At 41.2% G+C, this 16,021-nt stretch overlaps 1 protein-coding gene and 1 non-coding gene across 4 annotated transcripts; both read right to left on the reverse strand.

Moving 5' to 3' along the window:
- Positions 1–916: 916 nt before the first annotated feature.
- Positions 917–15,546, reverse strand: promL (prominin-like). Of its 3 annotated transcripts, XM_017174319.3 has the most exons (14): positions 15,110–15,546; positions 7,133–7,809; positions 6,899–7,046; positions 6,702–6,830; positions 6,446–6,633; positions 6,219–6,383; positions 6,030–6,160; positions 5,632–5,967; positions 5,456–5,565; positions 4,441–5,383; positions 4,250–4,383; positions 3,648–3,707; positions 3,353–3,541; positions 917–2,158 (listed from the first exon to the last, which is right to left on the reverse strand). In XM_017174319.3, the coding sequence occupies exons 2-14, from the start codon at positions 7,668–7,670 to the stop codon at positions 2,047–2,049; spliced, it is 3,183 nt and encodes a 1,060-aa protein (XP_017029808.1). In that variant the 5' UTR covers positions 7,671–7,809; positions 15,110–15,546; the 3' UTR covers positions 917–2,046. The 3 variants fall into 3 exon arrangements, with proteins under 3 accessions (XP_017029808.1, XP_017029811.1, XP_017029812.1); XM_017174322.3 differs by lacking the exon at positions 3,648–3,707; XM_017174323.3 differs by lacking the exons at positions 917–2,158; positions 3,353–3,541; positions 3,648–3,707 and adding an exon at positions 3,808–4,179 and having other exon boundaries at positions 15,110–15,543.
- TRNAM-CAU (transfer RNA methionine (anticodon CAU)) lies at positions 8,605–8,677 on the reverse strand. Its single transcript has one exon. It is a non-coding gene; the product is annotated as a tRNA-Met (tRNA).
- Positions 15,547–16,021: the final 475 nt, after the last annotated feature.

The following is a 16,021-nucleotide window of genomic DNA, read 5'->3' on the forward strand; positions in this document are numbered from 1 at the left end:
TCACACAGGGGGAAGCGCAGGGGGCTGCACAAGGTGACGCGCAGGGGGCTGCACAAGGTGACGCGCAGGGGGCAGCACATGGGGCCGCACAGGAAGCCGCGCAGGAAGTCGCGGAGCGCATAGAGCAGCGCAGGGGACCTCGCAAACATTCCTACAACACCGGCAGTAACATCTCAGATAATGACTGCAGCAGAGGGCGGGCAGAAGCATCAGTGCGAAGGGTAAAAGCCAGAACCACAAGGCGTTCTGGAGAATAAAGGAAATTCAATTTAAATTTGAAGCTACATCTATCGCAATCCCCATTCACCATTGGATAGGCAATACTTCCACAAAGATCTTTATATCTTAAATAGCGATTTAGAGCTAAACCATCGCGATACTTGCCTGTTTGGAAGACTTGGCAGAGAAGCTCATGAAGATGGACAATGCGATTACTAAGGAGGGTCCATTGTCACCAAGTAAAGCATCGTCAAAGAATTGCAACCCATAACGAATACTTGATCTATACCGAATTACAAAATTATGGTTGTTTTTCGAAACAAAATTTGCAAAACAAACAAAAAATTATAGGAATGCTATCCCATTGGATAAGTGTATTGCTATCGTCCTGTATACGATGGGACACCGTTCAAAGGCTTTTTGGAGTGCCCTCCTCCGTTCAGCCACCAAGGCAACATTTCTCCTTAAAATTTCTGTGAGAAAGATTTCGAAGAGAGTTAAAGAGAATTTCGAGACTTACATAAAACCACTTGAAGTTTATTGACATAAATGTTTGCAAACAACAGAGACAACCATCAACGGAGCCCGATGATTGACTGGCAACTGGCTTGGGTTTTCAGTTTTTGGTTTTCTTGTGTGTTTTCTTCTTGAGGATCTTAGGTGATAATTTCTTTACTTGCACGGGGCAATATATTGATACATTGGTTAGTTGACTTTATTTTAGACTTAAGCGGAAATCATTTAATGTACGTAAAATACAACATACACGCTTATTTATAATAATAATAATAATACTAAAATGTATGTAATTTTTGTGTGTAATCCGTACAATATGCTCCTGTATGGTTTAGGTTGCCTTAGGTCCTAGACAATACAATTGGGGAAACGTTTAAATGCTTACGGGGTTGCTTTCTTAGATTTTGTATCTCATGCTTTTGGTTTTCACTTACTAAACTATGACAACGTGTTAAGGATACTTGCTGGTATCCGTATTATTTTCCAGTTTATTTGTTTGCATTTGAATTGGTATCAATGAGAGTTGCGTGTTGGTTTTTTTTATGTTTTTATGTTTTCAATTTTCTTTCTAAAATTAATACATTAAATGCATTGAATAACTCTCAACTCCTCGGTACTGCACTCTTTTTCTAAATTAAAATGGCAGTTTTGGTATTGATCAAATATTTTTTTCTTTCTTGTTTTGCTTTTCCATTTTTCGTCGGTTTTGATTTGCTGGAAGTTCTACAGATTCCATGGAGTGTTCTTTTTTGATCGGTTATTTATGTAGTTTTGCTTGCTTGCTAGATATTTGCTTTCTTTTTTTCCTCGTCGTGCATAATAAAATTATGAGATTCCTTAAAGCTTCAGCAGCCGTGCGGCCCGGCGAATGCCCAAATCCTTCAAGGTTGACTCATCAGATCCGACGCCTGTGCCGCTCGACCTTCTCTACATAGATGGTCGTCTTTGCATCTCTTTACCATTTAATGCGTTCATCTATTGATTCTGTCCACGTCTAAGTGCTCGTCGTCATCATCGTCGTCGTCTTTTGGCAACATTTTCAAAGTACATACAAAATTATGAAATGATATTTGAGAGAACTTCAGAGTTTCGCACTTATCATTACCCTCTGTAGGTCAATGGCAAATATTTATATATAACACATTTGTGATGCTACAGTACTACTTAATTAAATTATATAATTTCAGTTATGCTTTTGTTTACGCTTTTTAACTAAAAGTACAGTCTCAGTGTAAGGGGGATAGGTGAGGGTTTGGGTTCAAATCATAATCGTCATCCATGTTGCCACCTCTCAACTCATTCCTTTACTCTCTAGTCCTGCTCGGATGCCCCGGGGTAATAGTAGGGTGGCGGACGCTCGTACTCCGAGGATGGCGGCGCTGCTGGCGGATTGTGGTAGCGCGGCGGCTCGTGATCCCAGTGCCTGTGGAGTTTTGATATAAAATACATTAATAAGAATAATATTAACATAATTAACATATATAATTAGATATTTATAGTGCGGCGACACGCACAACACAGAAACAGATTAGTTACGAATGTTTAATCAGTTTAGTTTTGGGTCAGGATGTGTACTTTGAAGGGTAGGGAATCGCTACCTCCAGTGAGTGTCTGTGACTTTGGAGCAAAGGCGAAGAGAAACAAGAACACAAAGCAAAGCCAGGTTGTACAGTTTGAGTTTAAAATCATATCAAAAAGCTTTAAAAACAATACATAAAATATAACTTAAATGTTAACCAAATTACACCATATTTTCTTTGTTGAATTGATGCTGATGTCGCGTTTTTCCGTTTTATATATCGCATTTAAAAGGAAACTGAACTAATGTTTTCTTTTTTAAGCACAGCTTTAGCTCAAGGTAAACAGAATTAAGAGGGGAACCACAATCAGAGGAGGGCACTCTTGAATCGAGACTGGGGTAAGCACACCGATTTAATCTCTGTTCTCTGACTAGCTTATATTACCGGATGAACCGAGGGGCTATTTGCCTAAAAGAAACCATCTGCCGCCAATGCCTTTGGCCGTGTGCCGCCATTGGAGGCCACACCTTTAGTGCTAAATTAAACAAAATTAAATAAAATTAGCGTTTTAGCAACTTTTAGCAGCGAGGTCCAAATGAACGCAAGGAAAACTGGATGCAATAGCGGCGAATCTCTTGGTCAGTGTTAGGCCTCTATGGGGCATGTTCTATAGTTAATTTGTTTAAGGCTTGCTAAATTGTAGATGACCATCATAACTAGTAATTATTTCGGGCAAGGGTACAAAAAATTATAGATAAATATTAAAATATTAATACTCTTTGAGAGTATTGTAATTTCAGTCAGAAGCAGTAAAGGAGTTATTTGTTAAAATTTAAAATGTAGAATGCACTTCATAAGAACTAACAAAGAACATTTTTCCGATTTGAGTTTAATGCCTTTTTGACCTCTGGATTTAAAGCCTATTCTTTTTATTTTATGATAAAAAGTTTTCCGTACAGTTTTTCAATATTTTATAATATTTTCATACTGCTTTACTGTTTGTTATATTATATTATCCTTTACAAGTTATGACAGTCTGTTTGTAAGCTACTATAAATAGGAAGAAGAAGCCATGCTGGGATTCAGGGGACACTTACGTTGGTGCCATGTCGTTGTAGCGCATGCTGCTACTACCTGGAGCGCCATCGCCGCTTCCGCCACCTCCGCCGCCGCCGCGGTCACCACCAGAGCGATTTCCCCGCGACACACTGGGCGAAGCGTCCTCATAGTATTCCTGCTGCTCCCGATGCCGCCGCTCATAGGCCTTGCGTCGCTTCTTGGGTACACTGCATGGGCGAGGGAATGGGTAAAGAGGGGGGAACATTAATGTCTGCTGCTGCTGGTCAATTGGCACACAGAATGGCTGTGGATGCAACGGAATGATTCGCTTACTTTGCCAATGGAACATGCTCACGCTCACGCTCACTATAAGCGTCGTAAAGATAGTCGCTGCTGCATGGTGGAGGATGAGGTTGTTTTTTTGGTTAGAAGTGAAATGAGAAGAACGAATAGAGGTTTAATTTTCTGTTGATTACATGATTTAAAACGGAAATACATTTCTTATTTTATTATTTTTTTTTTTGTTATTTCGATGCATGCGTAAAATTTTAAATACATTAACACAATGGCATTCAGGCAGCAGTGAATTAGGCATTAGTCTTGCTTTGTCTTGCTAGTAGCTTCCATCGGGACGGGCACCTCGTACTCCGAGGTGATTTCAACCTTGTCATCGTCTTCGGCCACGGCTTCGACTTCAGCCTCAGTTTCGGCGTCGGCTTCGACTACCTCCTTGTGCTCGGCGACCTCCTCAGTTTCCTCAAACTGAATTGTTATGCCACCGCCACCCCCGCGGCCAATACGGCCAATGCCGAAACTTGGCGTGGAATGGCCGAAATTTTGCGATGCAGCAGTGCACATGGGACAGCTTAGGGTTTAGGTCGGTGCTTAAAGCGAATGGAATGTACGGGAGGGAGATGATAAAGAGAACCACTTACCCGCCCTCGACGGGAACTCCCACGGTAGCTAGATACGGATAGATCTTCTTGTATAGGCACATCAGGCGATGGGCCACATAGAGGATGGGTAGGAAGAGAAGAGCGCAGAGCAAGATGCCCACCCAGTAGCCATTCTAATGGAAATATAATAATTAATAATTAATTACAAGTGAAAGTAAGAAAACACTCACAATTGGATCAACCAAACGGTGACAGATCAGATCAACGCCACGCCGGTAAATATAACCCAGTGGCGCGCAGTGTCCCACATTCTCTTCAGCCTCCCGCGTGACCATTCGTACATAGTTATCTATTTCCTCCTCGATACTCCACGTCAGACTAGAGCCCAGCGTATTGATGTAGTCCTTGCCGCGCGTCTGTATAAATTGCTCGGAGGTGACAACCGTCGCAGTGAGCATCTTGATGGAGGTGCCAAAGTCATGATTGTTGTACGCAATCAACTCGTCGATCTTCTTTAAATTGGCCTTCATCTTGTCCACAAGATTGGTCAACTTCGGCACAAAGTTGCGGTGGAAAGCCTTAGCGTTGAGGCCCTCATTCCAAAACGAGACCTTCGCCCAACCATAGGCAGGATACTCGAGATCATTGGAAAGGGTCGACAGCTGCTCGGAGAGAGCAATGAGGTTCATAGGAGTGAATTTGGTGCACAGACTGGGCGTGTACAGGGAGCTATGATACTCGCCCAGCTTGTTGTCGGCCAATTGGTTCAGCTTATCACGATCCTGCGTTTCAAGCAGTTTCACTTGCGACAGATCTTCGTCGAAGATGCGAGCCGTACTTTTATCCTGGGAAATCACCTTGTGGCGCGTCATTTCGCTGACATCGTAGATGTTATGCTTTCGCATCATCGCAAACACAGTCTCGTTGGCGTTGCACGAACTCAAAGCACTCGACATTTTCATTGGCGGCGTGTCACCATCGGAATTTGCTTTTGCCATAGCCGGCAAATAGCGATTCACATCAATGGCAGCATCCAGCTGCCGGAATATCGAGTTGCTCTGGAGATCCCGCAATGGGGCACAGGCGCCCTGATAGGTCACCATTCCAATAACAAAGTAAAACAGACCAACGAGGCAAATGAATGAAAAAACGCAGAATATGATCATGATGGCTCTGCGGAAGGAATAAAACAAAAAGAAAAGGTGTTATGTTGTTATAGTTGTGCTCATGTGTTCATCCACTTACATTAGGAGGCAAGTGGCGCCGGTGGACTTGCTGCAGCACTCGTCGCCATAACCACTGCGTCGTCGTCCAAAGCAGCCGCAAAGCAAAGCCCAAACCAATATGAACAAAATCTAATGAATAAAGGAAGGGATGGTGATAAAACCACTTGCTTTTTTTGGAAGAGACCCTTTGCTTACCAGAAAAATGATCAACACAACAAGCAGGCTAATTAGGCTGCGATCCGGGCCAAATCTCGTGTAAACATCATCAAAGGACTTGGCCGAACTCGCTGTCTTCTGATGTATATCACTCAGCACGGCGTCGACAACATTGCGAACAGTGGTGGCCTGCTGCTGAAAGACAGCCTTGCCCTTGCTAAGATCACGCATAATGGGCGGCACCATAAATGCCATTTGCTTCTCAATCATTCCCTTGATCTCGCTCAAACGAACGAGGCCTCTCTTGGCTATCGCGCTATAATCCGTGTCAATGACCTTCTGCATGCCAGCAATATATTCTCCGGTATTGGGTAGCTAAAAAGAACACACATAACATTATATAAAGTTAAGTAATGTGGATAGGGCTTTATGTATACCCCATCAAAGTGCAGACACGGCGAGGCATCAATACGCTCGATATCGCTGCTGACGAGGAACTTCTGGCATATCTGCACCTGACAGAGATTGGCCACGGCAAAGTTGATATCACGTTTCATGCCGCGGACGCCTGAAAATCGAGGAATATTAGACTTGAAGACGATGCATTCTAACAGCTTATTTTCTACCGTCTCTCAACTGTGAGCCAAAGAAGAGCAGATCCTTTTGCATCTTCTCAACCTGCTTCATTAGAATTAGGGCCTCTGGCATGTTATCCAGTACCCGTTCCAGCTCGGCCAATGAAGAACTCTGTGATGTGTCGGTTAAATCCAAAAATATGTGATTTGGGGCATCTGAATGTCAAAAGAAGTATGTTAGCTGGGCACCAAGAACGTGGAATCTATAAAATTCTTACGTGTTAGCTGATCGGAAACATGGGTCTCGAGTTCCTCGTAGTTGTATACCATCAAATGGTTGACATGAGCGGACACATCCTTCAGATAGGTGCAGGTATCCTCGCCGCCGCGTTTCATTGTATTGTCGGTCTCATTGAAACCGTCATCCAGCATTTTGTTGGTAACAAAGGCAATGATGATGCCAAAGCTAAAGAAGACAGAACAAACTTTAGCTTTAAATTGGTCCAAGAAGATAGATTAGAGAGCGCCACTCACATCAGTCCAATCATAAGGAGCAGGAGACATATGCCGCAGCAGAAGCGCCTTTGGGCATCCTGTTTGCTGGTGCAAGGCGGACAGCCCTGGCGACAGCGTTTGCAACAACAGAAACAGCAATAGCAAACTCTAAGCATAGGAATAATCCAAAATTATATAGTCATAGAAAGCAGTGGGATATTGGCTATACTACTTACGCAATAAACGGTACGATAATGATCAGTATCAGCAGTAGGAGAATCCAAATGAAAACCAACCAATAATGAGCCAACAGATCCCGCCAATCATTGGTTATTACTTTCGGTCCCAGTTGCAGCGTGTTCCCATCCTTTATCGTAATATATCCTGCAAACAGTCACAAAAAAAAATCAGGTTAAATGTGAAGACTTTTGAGACTTCATATCTCAAAAACCTGATAGTACTTCACTCACCTGGCGGAAAGCTACTATTGGTGTACAGCACCTTGTCGAATATAAAGTGCGTAAAGTTATAGATGGGGTTCATGGCCGATGTGGGCTGTGGCGGATCTTCGGAATAGTTCGTCGTTGGCCGGTAAGGTGTGTACTCTACGGGCGCCCAATGAGGTTGACCAATCTGTTCGTGGGTGGTGCCATCGCCCGAGTAACCTTCACGCCACGGTCCATTAAGAGACGACGGCGGTTTGTTTGAGTCACCCTGCCCTGAAGTTCCTGGTGCATCAGCCGGTGCTCCATCTGCTGGTGGTTCACCACCTGCTGCACCCGTTCCTTCATCTGGTGGTGAACCCGCTCCTTCGTCTGGTGGTGAACCCTCCTCAGGTGGAGCATCATCTTGACCGGCAGCTGGCTTAATGAGCGTGGCCAGTGCAATGGCAAAAATGGCCACACTTATACCACATATGGCCAAATAGGCGATCTGGCGCCTTCGACGCAGTCGTCGCTTTTTGGAACGCATCGGCTTTGTGGTTGGAGATTCCATTGTGGAATTCATCTTTTGGGGGGATGGGGGAGGAACAGGAGAAATCTCCGGTCTGCAGGACTGTCCCCTTAAAATTTTCTAACACTTGAAGCTGCTTGTATTCTTGATCCTTTTGGTGTAGAAATTCACACCCATTTCACACTACCTTGTCCTGTAAAAAAAATTCGGTTAATTGTTTAATATAGGATTATCTTTAATCGCAATAAATTGATTAATATAAATATAATATTCCTATTCTAGCTACAACTGCTCTGACTTCTGGCCATAACACTAGGACTTGCAATAAAATTGATATGGAAATAGTTATCTTTAGACACTTAACATATTAATCTTTAATCTTTAATGACTCCCAGCTTTTAATGGAGACAACAAAATGATTCAGGAGCGGAGCTCACACCCCTAATGTGACCGTGGCATGTCCTGGGCCAATAATAAGTGCGTAGCAGGGGCAATAAAGAATATTATTCATTTCTTGGTGTGGTTCGTCCAGGCAGATGGGTTAATAGATATAGGATTGGTTCCATAGAACACTCCCTCCTGCTCCCTCTCATGGAGCACTCACATCCACTTGACATCAATTAAGGTCAATAAAGAGACAAGCCCCGGAGAAGATGATGACTATGGGCTGAGGCATTAGCTAGCTCTACCCGAATGCAATTTTACAAAGGACTGGCTGCAGTTCGAGGAGAGCTGAGCTTTGTCGCTGGCAACTTGCCCATATGAACGGGCAGGTATTTTCTTTCCTCCGTCTAGGTGGTGGTTAGTCCTAGGGTTTACCTTTGGCTTTGGTTGAATGCTTTTGAGGGGAGGGAATATCATGAGTCACCCACTAAGCATTGCGTGCATGCACTTGCATAATTACCCCAATATTAAATAACTTAAAGTAAAATAGAAAAATAACGTTTAGGTAATACAAAAAAAGAAAAGAATAACAAAAAAGAATACATGCCCCGGGTGAGGCTCGAACTCACGACCTTAAGATTATGAGACTTACGCGCTGCCAACTGCGCCACCGAGGCGATGAACACAGTGCCGGCAAAAACGAGGCTCGTTTTGTGAAATGTTTAATGTTCTAACAGAAAAAGGTTTGCATTTGTAAGCCTGCGGCAATATTTGTTTGTTTAAATTATCTTTTAACTTTTTATCAGTATTGCGTCAGAGCACATCACTTTTGGTTGGGATCACTGAACGGTGAAGATCATTTCAAACACAAAGTTAAATGTAAGCAGCTCTCATTTTCTTAGCTAGTGTTTTCTTCTATGACTATTTCTAAGAATCTACTGGGATTTCAAGTATTTTAAAGACCTTTCTCAATAATATTTATTTTGCTTTTTTAGGTAAACATTTTGAACTGCAAATATTATTCTCCTTATCACAAATACTCTGATAAGTTTAAACATGACATTCTTTCACTTATCGGCTTCTGTATTTGCTATAAATTATCTTGTTAAACAATTGGCATTACCGCTGTTATCGATTCAATCAGATTCTTTTATCTTACAGAGAAAAAATTGGTATAAAGATTATTTAAAGGTAAATTCTAAAATATAAATAATTTAATACGTTTAAAACGAATTATTTAATGCCAAAATTTTGTCATATTTATTTATTTTTTAATTTAAAAAAGAAAAAGGAAAGGGTTTTTAACTGTGGCCACGCTGAAGTTTGATTTATCTAGAAGGCTATAAAAATAGGCTAAAAATACTTTTACCTGAAATTATAATACCCTCAAAAGAATATTACAATTCATCCATAATTTCATGAGCTTTTTTTACAAATCAAGGTTTAAGATATTATAACTAGACATATACGCCGCCGCGCCACGCCGCCGCCGCCGCCGATTTTTGCCTTATTTGACGCGCCGCCGCCAAATTATGAAAATAACGGCGCGCCGCGGCGCGCCGCTGGTGCGGCATCGGCGCAGCTTCAGCGCGGCCTTCAGTGTCATTGTTCTTTATAAAACTTAAAAAAAAAAAAATAACTCATTAAAATGGCCTTTTTGCCTTATTTGACGCGCCGCCGCCGCCGGTTCTTTCTGACTACTACGCCGCCGCCGCCGAGTCATTTTGACCTCTACGCCGCCGCCGATGCCTTTAACCATCGGCGTAAACCTCTAATTATAACTAAGTCAAAAAAGCAATCTATTATAAAATCAAACTGCAAAATCGCACATATTACTTGCTAAAGTTACTCATAAAAACTTTGCTTTAAACTCTGGGTTTTTACAGATATGTATGTATTTAATTCTCAGAAAGTTATTTGCTTATATTTATACTATATACACCAGTGCCGGGTACCAGTGTTATTTATCACGATCAAGACAATGAGTGTGCTCATTTGATACTCTGCTCAGCTCGAAACTGTAAATTTATGGGCATCGGGGCGAGCAACAAGCAGCAGCAGCAGTTACACTCATCGACTGTCTTGGCAAAAGGCATATATAAACATAGACAAAGAAATCGAAAGGTTTAATGAACTCTGGGGGAAACTGAACCGAACTGGACACAGGGAAGGCGAAGGGCCAAGCTCAACGGCTTTCCATGTCCGTGGCTTTATTTCATGTTATGCTTTAAAGCCTCCCCGTTTTGTGCCCCGGCCCTCGAAACACTGTATAGAATATGTCGCAACAGCGAACAGTGGCAAACATCAGCGACAGCAGAAGCAGAAGCAAAGAATACAGCAAGCCTCCAAATTTTAGTTACTAAAATGTTCTCATAGGGGAAAATATAAACATTTATACCGAAGTCTGTCACCCTTTTCTTTAACACTATAGCTTCAATTTTTGTGAAGTTGTTTTATTTGAATTCTTTAAGTAATCATTTTTTATTTGCCGCATAATAAAAGGTCATCACTATTATTTTGAGCACAGCTGTATGGAAATATACATTTGGAGCACTGCATTTTCCGCCGCGCTTATCTCTCAGTGTCCCTTCCGAGGCCCATTTTTTTTTTCGTATTTTTCTTTTTGTTGCAATGCTTACTTTCCGGAAAGAGCTGGATTACTGGGTGTTGACGATGGCACTAGCTGACGATGTGATGATATGTGGTGTAAAAATAGACGCCTTGTTGGCCCCGCACCTGCTAACAGGGCTTTAATATGGATGGCCAAACACACTCCGATGTATGGATTTGTTTGGAGTGTGCTGTGTGTGCGGTGTCGATTGCGTATACGCAGCGTTGTCTGAGGCCGAGAGCAAACTAAACTGAAAGCTGGAAGCGAGAGGCGCGTTGCTCACGCTGTACTGCCGCTGCTGCTGTGCAGAAAATTCTGTATTCGCCGGAGTGGTCCAGCCTTTGAACGGCCTTGACATGCGGCGTTCAGGATTCGTGTCCTGCTGCGAGGAGCTCTCCTTCTTGTGTGTGTGGTTTACCACGAAAAGTCAAAGCATTTGCCCATGGTAATGAGCAAACAATCGCGAAATGCTGGATAAAACCAACCATCGCCAGAGGTCGTCTCCTCAGCAATTGTAAGGAAAACAAAACAATTTGCAGCCTCGGCTTTTGGCAGGCTGAGACCGACGCATGCGCCTGGGATCGTTGCAGGGAGCAAGGACCAAGGACCAAAGGAGCAGCAATCATCGCCCTCTGATGCTGCACTCGCTTGGAACAGTGGGCGGGATAGGCAATGGCCCGGCAAGGCCACACGCAATATGCCCTTAATTCAGGCTAGAGTTCACTTAGGAACAGTGGGAAATATATAATTAAATTATGCATAAATCAATAAATAAGTAAAGATAGAATAATATTTCCTATAATGTTTGATGTTTTCTTTTTTAGAATCTTAAAACTTTCCATAATTTCAAGGAAAAATGCCCTGCACATCTGCTGTAAATAAACAACTAAAATAAGTAAGAATTCCACGCTACACAATAATGTGCATGCCTTCTAATAAAATTCTTATTTAGATTTATGAAAATGCCTGGAAAAAGCCCCAAAAAAAACAAAGTAATAATCATAAACAGGTAATAAAATGCTGCCAGTACCGGGAATTCTTTAGTTAATTTGCAGCACAACAAAAAAAGAGGCCAGGGCGTAATTGTAAAATTGATATAATGACTCAAATAATCCATGTGGACTCAAATTCACATCCAAGTGCCTTAACAAGCCGTGTTACATGCTGGAACTCGAATACAATATACCCTTTGTGTCTGGCATAGCGTAATAAAGTTTCCCTTTTTTGGGTAATGTGAGTCAAAGTCCCCTTCCTAACAAAGGCAACAATCCATTTCTTGAAATTCAATGGGTTTCGCCTGTATCCCATCTACCTGATTGACTTGGGCAGGTTTTTTTTTTTTGGCAACAAGAGAAAGTTGACAAAGTTAAACAAAACTTATCTAGAGATGCAGATACCCCCAGTGGGTCACAGGCAAGGAGTAACCACTGTATCTGCGGAAGCGCCAAGTGCAAGGTGCCCGGTACTGTTGGCTAAATCAGCAGAAAAGCAGAATAATAATAACACAACTCAACGGCGACTTTAGCTTACCGATTGTATAAACAAAAGAATTAAAAGCGAATGTGAAGGTTGAATTAATAATAAAACAATTTCCAACCCCCACCATCTTATAGCGAGTTGCAATCAATGCCAATTCCGAAAGCTGCTGACTGCTAAATAAATATTTAGAAACATTCACATGAGATTTGAAAATGTCAAGCCAACACCTTTGGTTTTCGGGTACTTATTAAACTTAATACCTCAACAAAATCTACGATAAGTAAAACAATGACAAGGCTAGCATTGAAGCTTGGTGACTTTATTAGTTGTGAGAAAAACTATGACTTAAGATGACTATTAAAGCTTAAAGATTAAGGTTGTTCCTAAAAGAGATGTCACTTGTTTTTAGAGTTACAGTAAACAAACACGAATAGCAAGCGATAAGCTTTAAATATAATTCTTAAGAATCTTGGAACATATAATTTATTTCTTTATTTATTTCTCAGTAAATCTATTAAAAATACCAGTGGAAAGAAACAAAATTTCCGTAAAGATAGAGGCTGCAATGACCCTTGCTGCTAAAATACTTATGACATCAAAAAGTACAGATGAATAATCAGTTGACAAAGCATTTCCATTATTTATTGATTGAGAAACCTAGAACTCAATTCAAATCATGAGTGAATCAGAATAAAAAGAATACTGAGAGATAAGACCAGCTGACAAAAACAAAATCAGCTACAGAGGGGAGAAACCTCCTCCTCCTCCCCCCATAGAAAAAGTATTAATATGATTATAAATAAAAAAATAATAACAATCTGAAGCAGACACAATTTCTTGATAATTTTAGCTCCAAGTGGCAGGAGTGTGAATGAAAATCTTCTTTTAAAGTAAACTGCCACTCGTTTAACCAACTAATTCCCCCGACTTATTTAATTGAGAACGCACACACTTCGCGGCCTGATCGCATCCAATCTCTCTACGCCTCCGCCTTCATCTCGGGCGACAATAAATTTGGAACAACCGGCAGTGGTTCGCATCCACAACCACGGCGTCCATGGACGACGCGGCGTGTGGTTCGAGGCAAAAAAGATACAAGTAATATTGCAAGAGAGCAGAACAGGTTGCCCTGTCTTGACGATGCCATGGAGATGGAGTGGAGTGAAGTCGTGCCGTGCCAAGGCGAGAAACTCGTTTCGCCGGCCGTGTGACTCACTCCCCGGTATATAAAACCGCAGAAATGGGCTAATCACACAACACAGATACAAAGTGAACTTCTTTAGATGAAGACCGAGCGAGTCCAAACAAAGGAAGTCGGGCACTGCAGTAATGGAGTGTAGACGAAGACGAAGGAAAGGCCTTTCGAAGGGCGGAAATGAGCAGTAGCCAAAGGGGTGGGGACGATCGAGAAGTAGCTATGTGCATATATGTTACTCTCTGATGAACGAACGACACGGAAGCCATAATACACTGGCAGAAACTCAGATACGTGCCCTGTGGCTATATCTATAGACCATGTATCACATGAATCTCTTCTCTGTCGTCATATAAACCTACTCTATTCCTCGGTTGAGTCAGAGTATTTGCTTGGGTGAAAACTAATCTACCAGCTTTCAGTATCTCTCGTGTTTTTATTATCCAATTGTTTGTGTCTGGACTTATCATATGGCAAGTTTTAGATAAACTTGAACCTATTTTTGGGTTTATCTAGGGATTTAAGAGGTCTAGTATACTCGTATTTGGTTAATAAGCCTGTAGGTTAAGCAGGTTTTTTTGCAAATTCAATCAGATATTGGTTTGCTACAGAACTAAATCTCTTTTATGTTTTTCTATAATATTTATTTAATGAATCTTTTTAATGGGGTCTGTAATCTCCTGCCTTGTTATCCCATAGTATATAGACAATTGAGGCTTATCAAGTTATCGTTCTAGGCAAAAAGCTAATGTTTGTTTGGGGTCTATAAAGTAAACTCGTAAAATACGCTCAACCGGTTGCAAATTCTTAAAGTTTGAAGCTTATTTTTTCAAGTTGTTCTTTTAATTAGTTTCTTGAAAGCCGGTTTTTAGATTGGAAAGGTGTTATTAAGTTCTTTTTTATATACTAATACTTTTATTTGACAATAATGATGGTTTTTTCTTTTTAATACGGTTATAAATGTTATTTATTTGCTTATGTATTTGCTTAATCAGCTGGAAACTAATATGCTGCTTATTATTTTTGGAGTTCCTAAAGTGTGTGTAGCTGGGATTTGGTCCAAGAGTCTCTATAAACTCTATAAATACATGTAGTTTAACACACTCGACTCGGCTGGGTGTCGTTTTGAACCACACACGCATATGTACTCGCAGTCTGGCACTCGCATCTGTATCTCAAAGCCACGCAGGTCAGGGATGTATCCGTATCTGCGGTGGTGTAGTGTGTATCTTGAGTGTCTAGCCACATGCAAAAATGATTAAACAACTCGTGGTTGTTTCCATTTAAACATTATACACAACATGTGACATTATGGGAAACCAATCCATTTTTTAAGGAAAGATACGAGCTCAATAAGTAGTTTGCAAGGTATCTCTGTGTATTTATTTCAATTTGTACATAATTTGTCTATACTATTTTATTTATATATTTTTGTATATTATCCTATATATTTCTTTGCACATTAAATTTTAAAATGAACTTATTTTCCACTTTATAATGTATTTTGCTCTTCGAAATCTTTGTAAATATAATTTTTTTTAATTGGAAACATATATAGAGGCTTTTTTTTTGCCTGTATCGCGGTGCAGTGAGGGCAGTGCATCAGATTAATTATGCATGCCGTCTCTCAGGTGAGAATTGTAGGTAATGTGGATACACAGAGACTCCCAGAGAACACAGGAAGGGCGGATAAAGTTACTAATTCGACACCGACAATTGAATAACTCGGTAAATTGATATAAACAAAACTAAATGAGCTGGCACTCTGGATCACTTATGTATATACTCTCATATATCTCTTTAAACATATGCACACACACTCACCAACATTGACAGTGAGGGCCGACAACAACAACAACCGTCGCCTAAGCCAATTAAGCTGGCTTGGGTTTGGGTGCTGTTCCTCCTCCTCCTGGTGGTCTTCTTTTGCCTCTGAATTCCTTCTGGAGATGATGCAGTGCCACCAAATCCAATTAGCCGTGCTATTCCAGAACAGGCACAGATGCTGCTGCTGCTGCTGCTGCAAGGGGAGCACAGTATATCTTCAGTATCTGTATCCAAGATCTCACAATTAAGATGTTTGCTGACTAAGTTTTGGCGGTCCCACCATACAAATTTGTAAATTTGGTCTAACAGTTTAAAAAAATGCAAACCGGATTGCAGTTGGTAATTGCTAAAAACTATTTGGATTGTCTAAGTCTGGGCTATGTTTCGTGTAAAATTCCTGTCGAGTTATGACATGAGAAAACTATATTCGGAAAGTATTAACAGATAAATCAAAACATGAGAGAATTTCGGATTTTAAGGAATATCAAATTGAATTGAGGTCACTGCGAGTTTTCCCCGAAGTTTTTCCACACGCACACAGCTTCCAGTGGCCCTTTGCTGGCCCAAATTGCAGTTTTTCTTTTCTTTTTCACATTTTCCACATTTTTATTGGGAAACCCCGCAAAGTAACGGTATTTATTTACTCGCTTTTTAATCGAACAATTGCAGACACACACACTCGCGCACGACTATGTATTTTATGTTGCATGTGGAACGATTATATTTGTATGTATTCACTTTGTGTACACTCCTCCGCCCTTCCGAAACATTCTTGCCTCTTTGTGCTTGGCTTTGCATTCACGGGGGTTTCTTCGTGTTTAACACTTTTTATCAGGCCATAGTAGGCGTGTCGAATCGAATTTCTGTCACGCGAAGGCAGACTTCATTCAGCCTCGGATATTCACCTTT

This window comes from Drosophila kikkawai, chromosome 3L (genome assembly GCF_030179895.1).
Source record: "Drosophila kikkawai strain 14028-0561.14 chromosome 3L, DkikHiC1v2, whole genome shotgun sequence".
NCBI lineage: Eukaryota > Metazoa > Arthropoda > Insecta > Diptera > Drosophilidae > Drosophila > Drosophila kikkawai.

Excerpts from the sequence above, each read along its gene's own strand:
- promL (XM_017174319.3), bottom strand. The coding sequence starts at position 7,670 with ATGAATTCCACAATGGAATCTCCAACCACAAAGCCGATGCGTTCCAAA. Across the intron at positions 3,708-4,249 it reads GGAGTTCCCGTCGAGGGCGG|CAGCGACTATCTTTACGACG; the intron begins GTAAGTGGTTCT and ends TCCACCATGCAG. Across the intron at positions 3,542-3,647 it reads GAGCATGTTCCATTGGCAAA|TGTACCCAAGAAGCGACGCA; the intron begins GTAAGCGAATCA and ends TCGCCCATGCAG.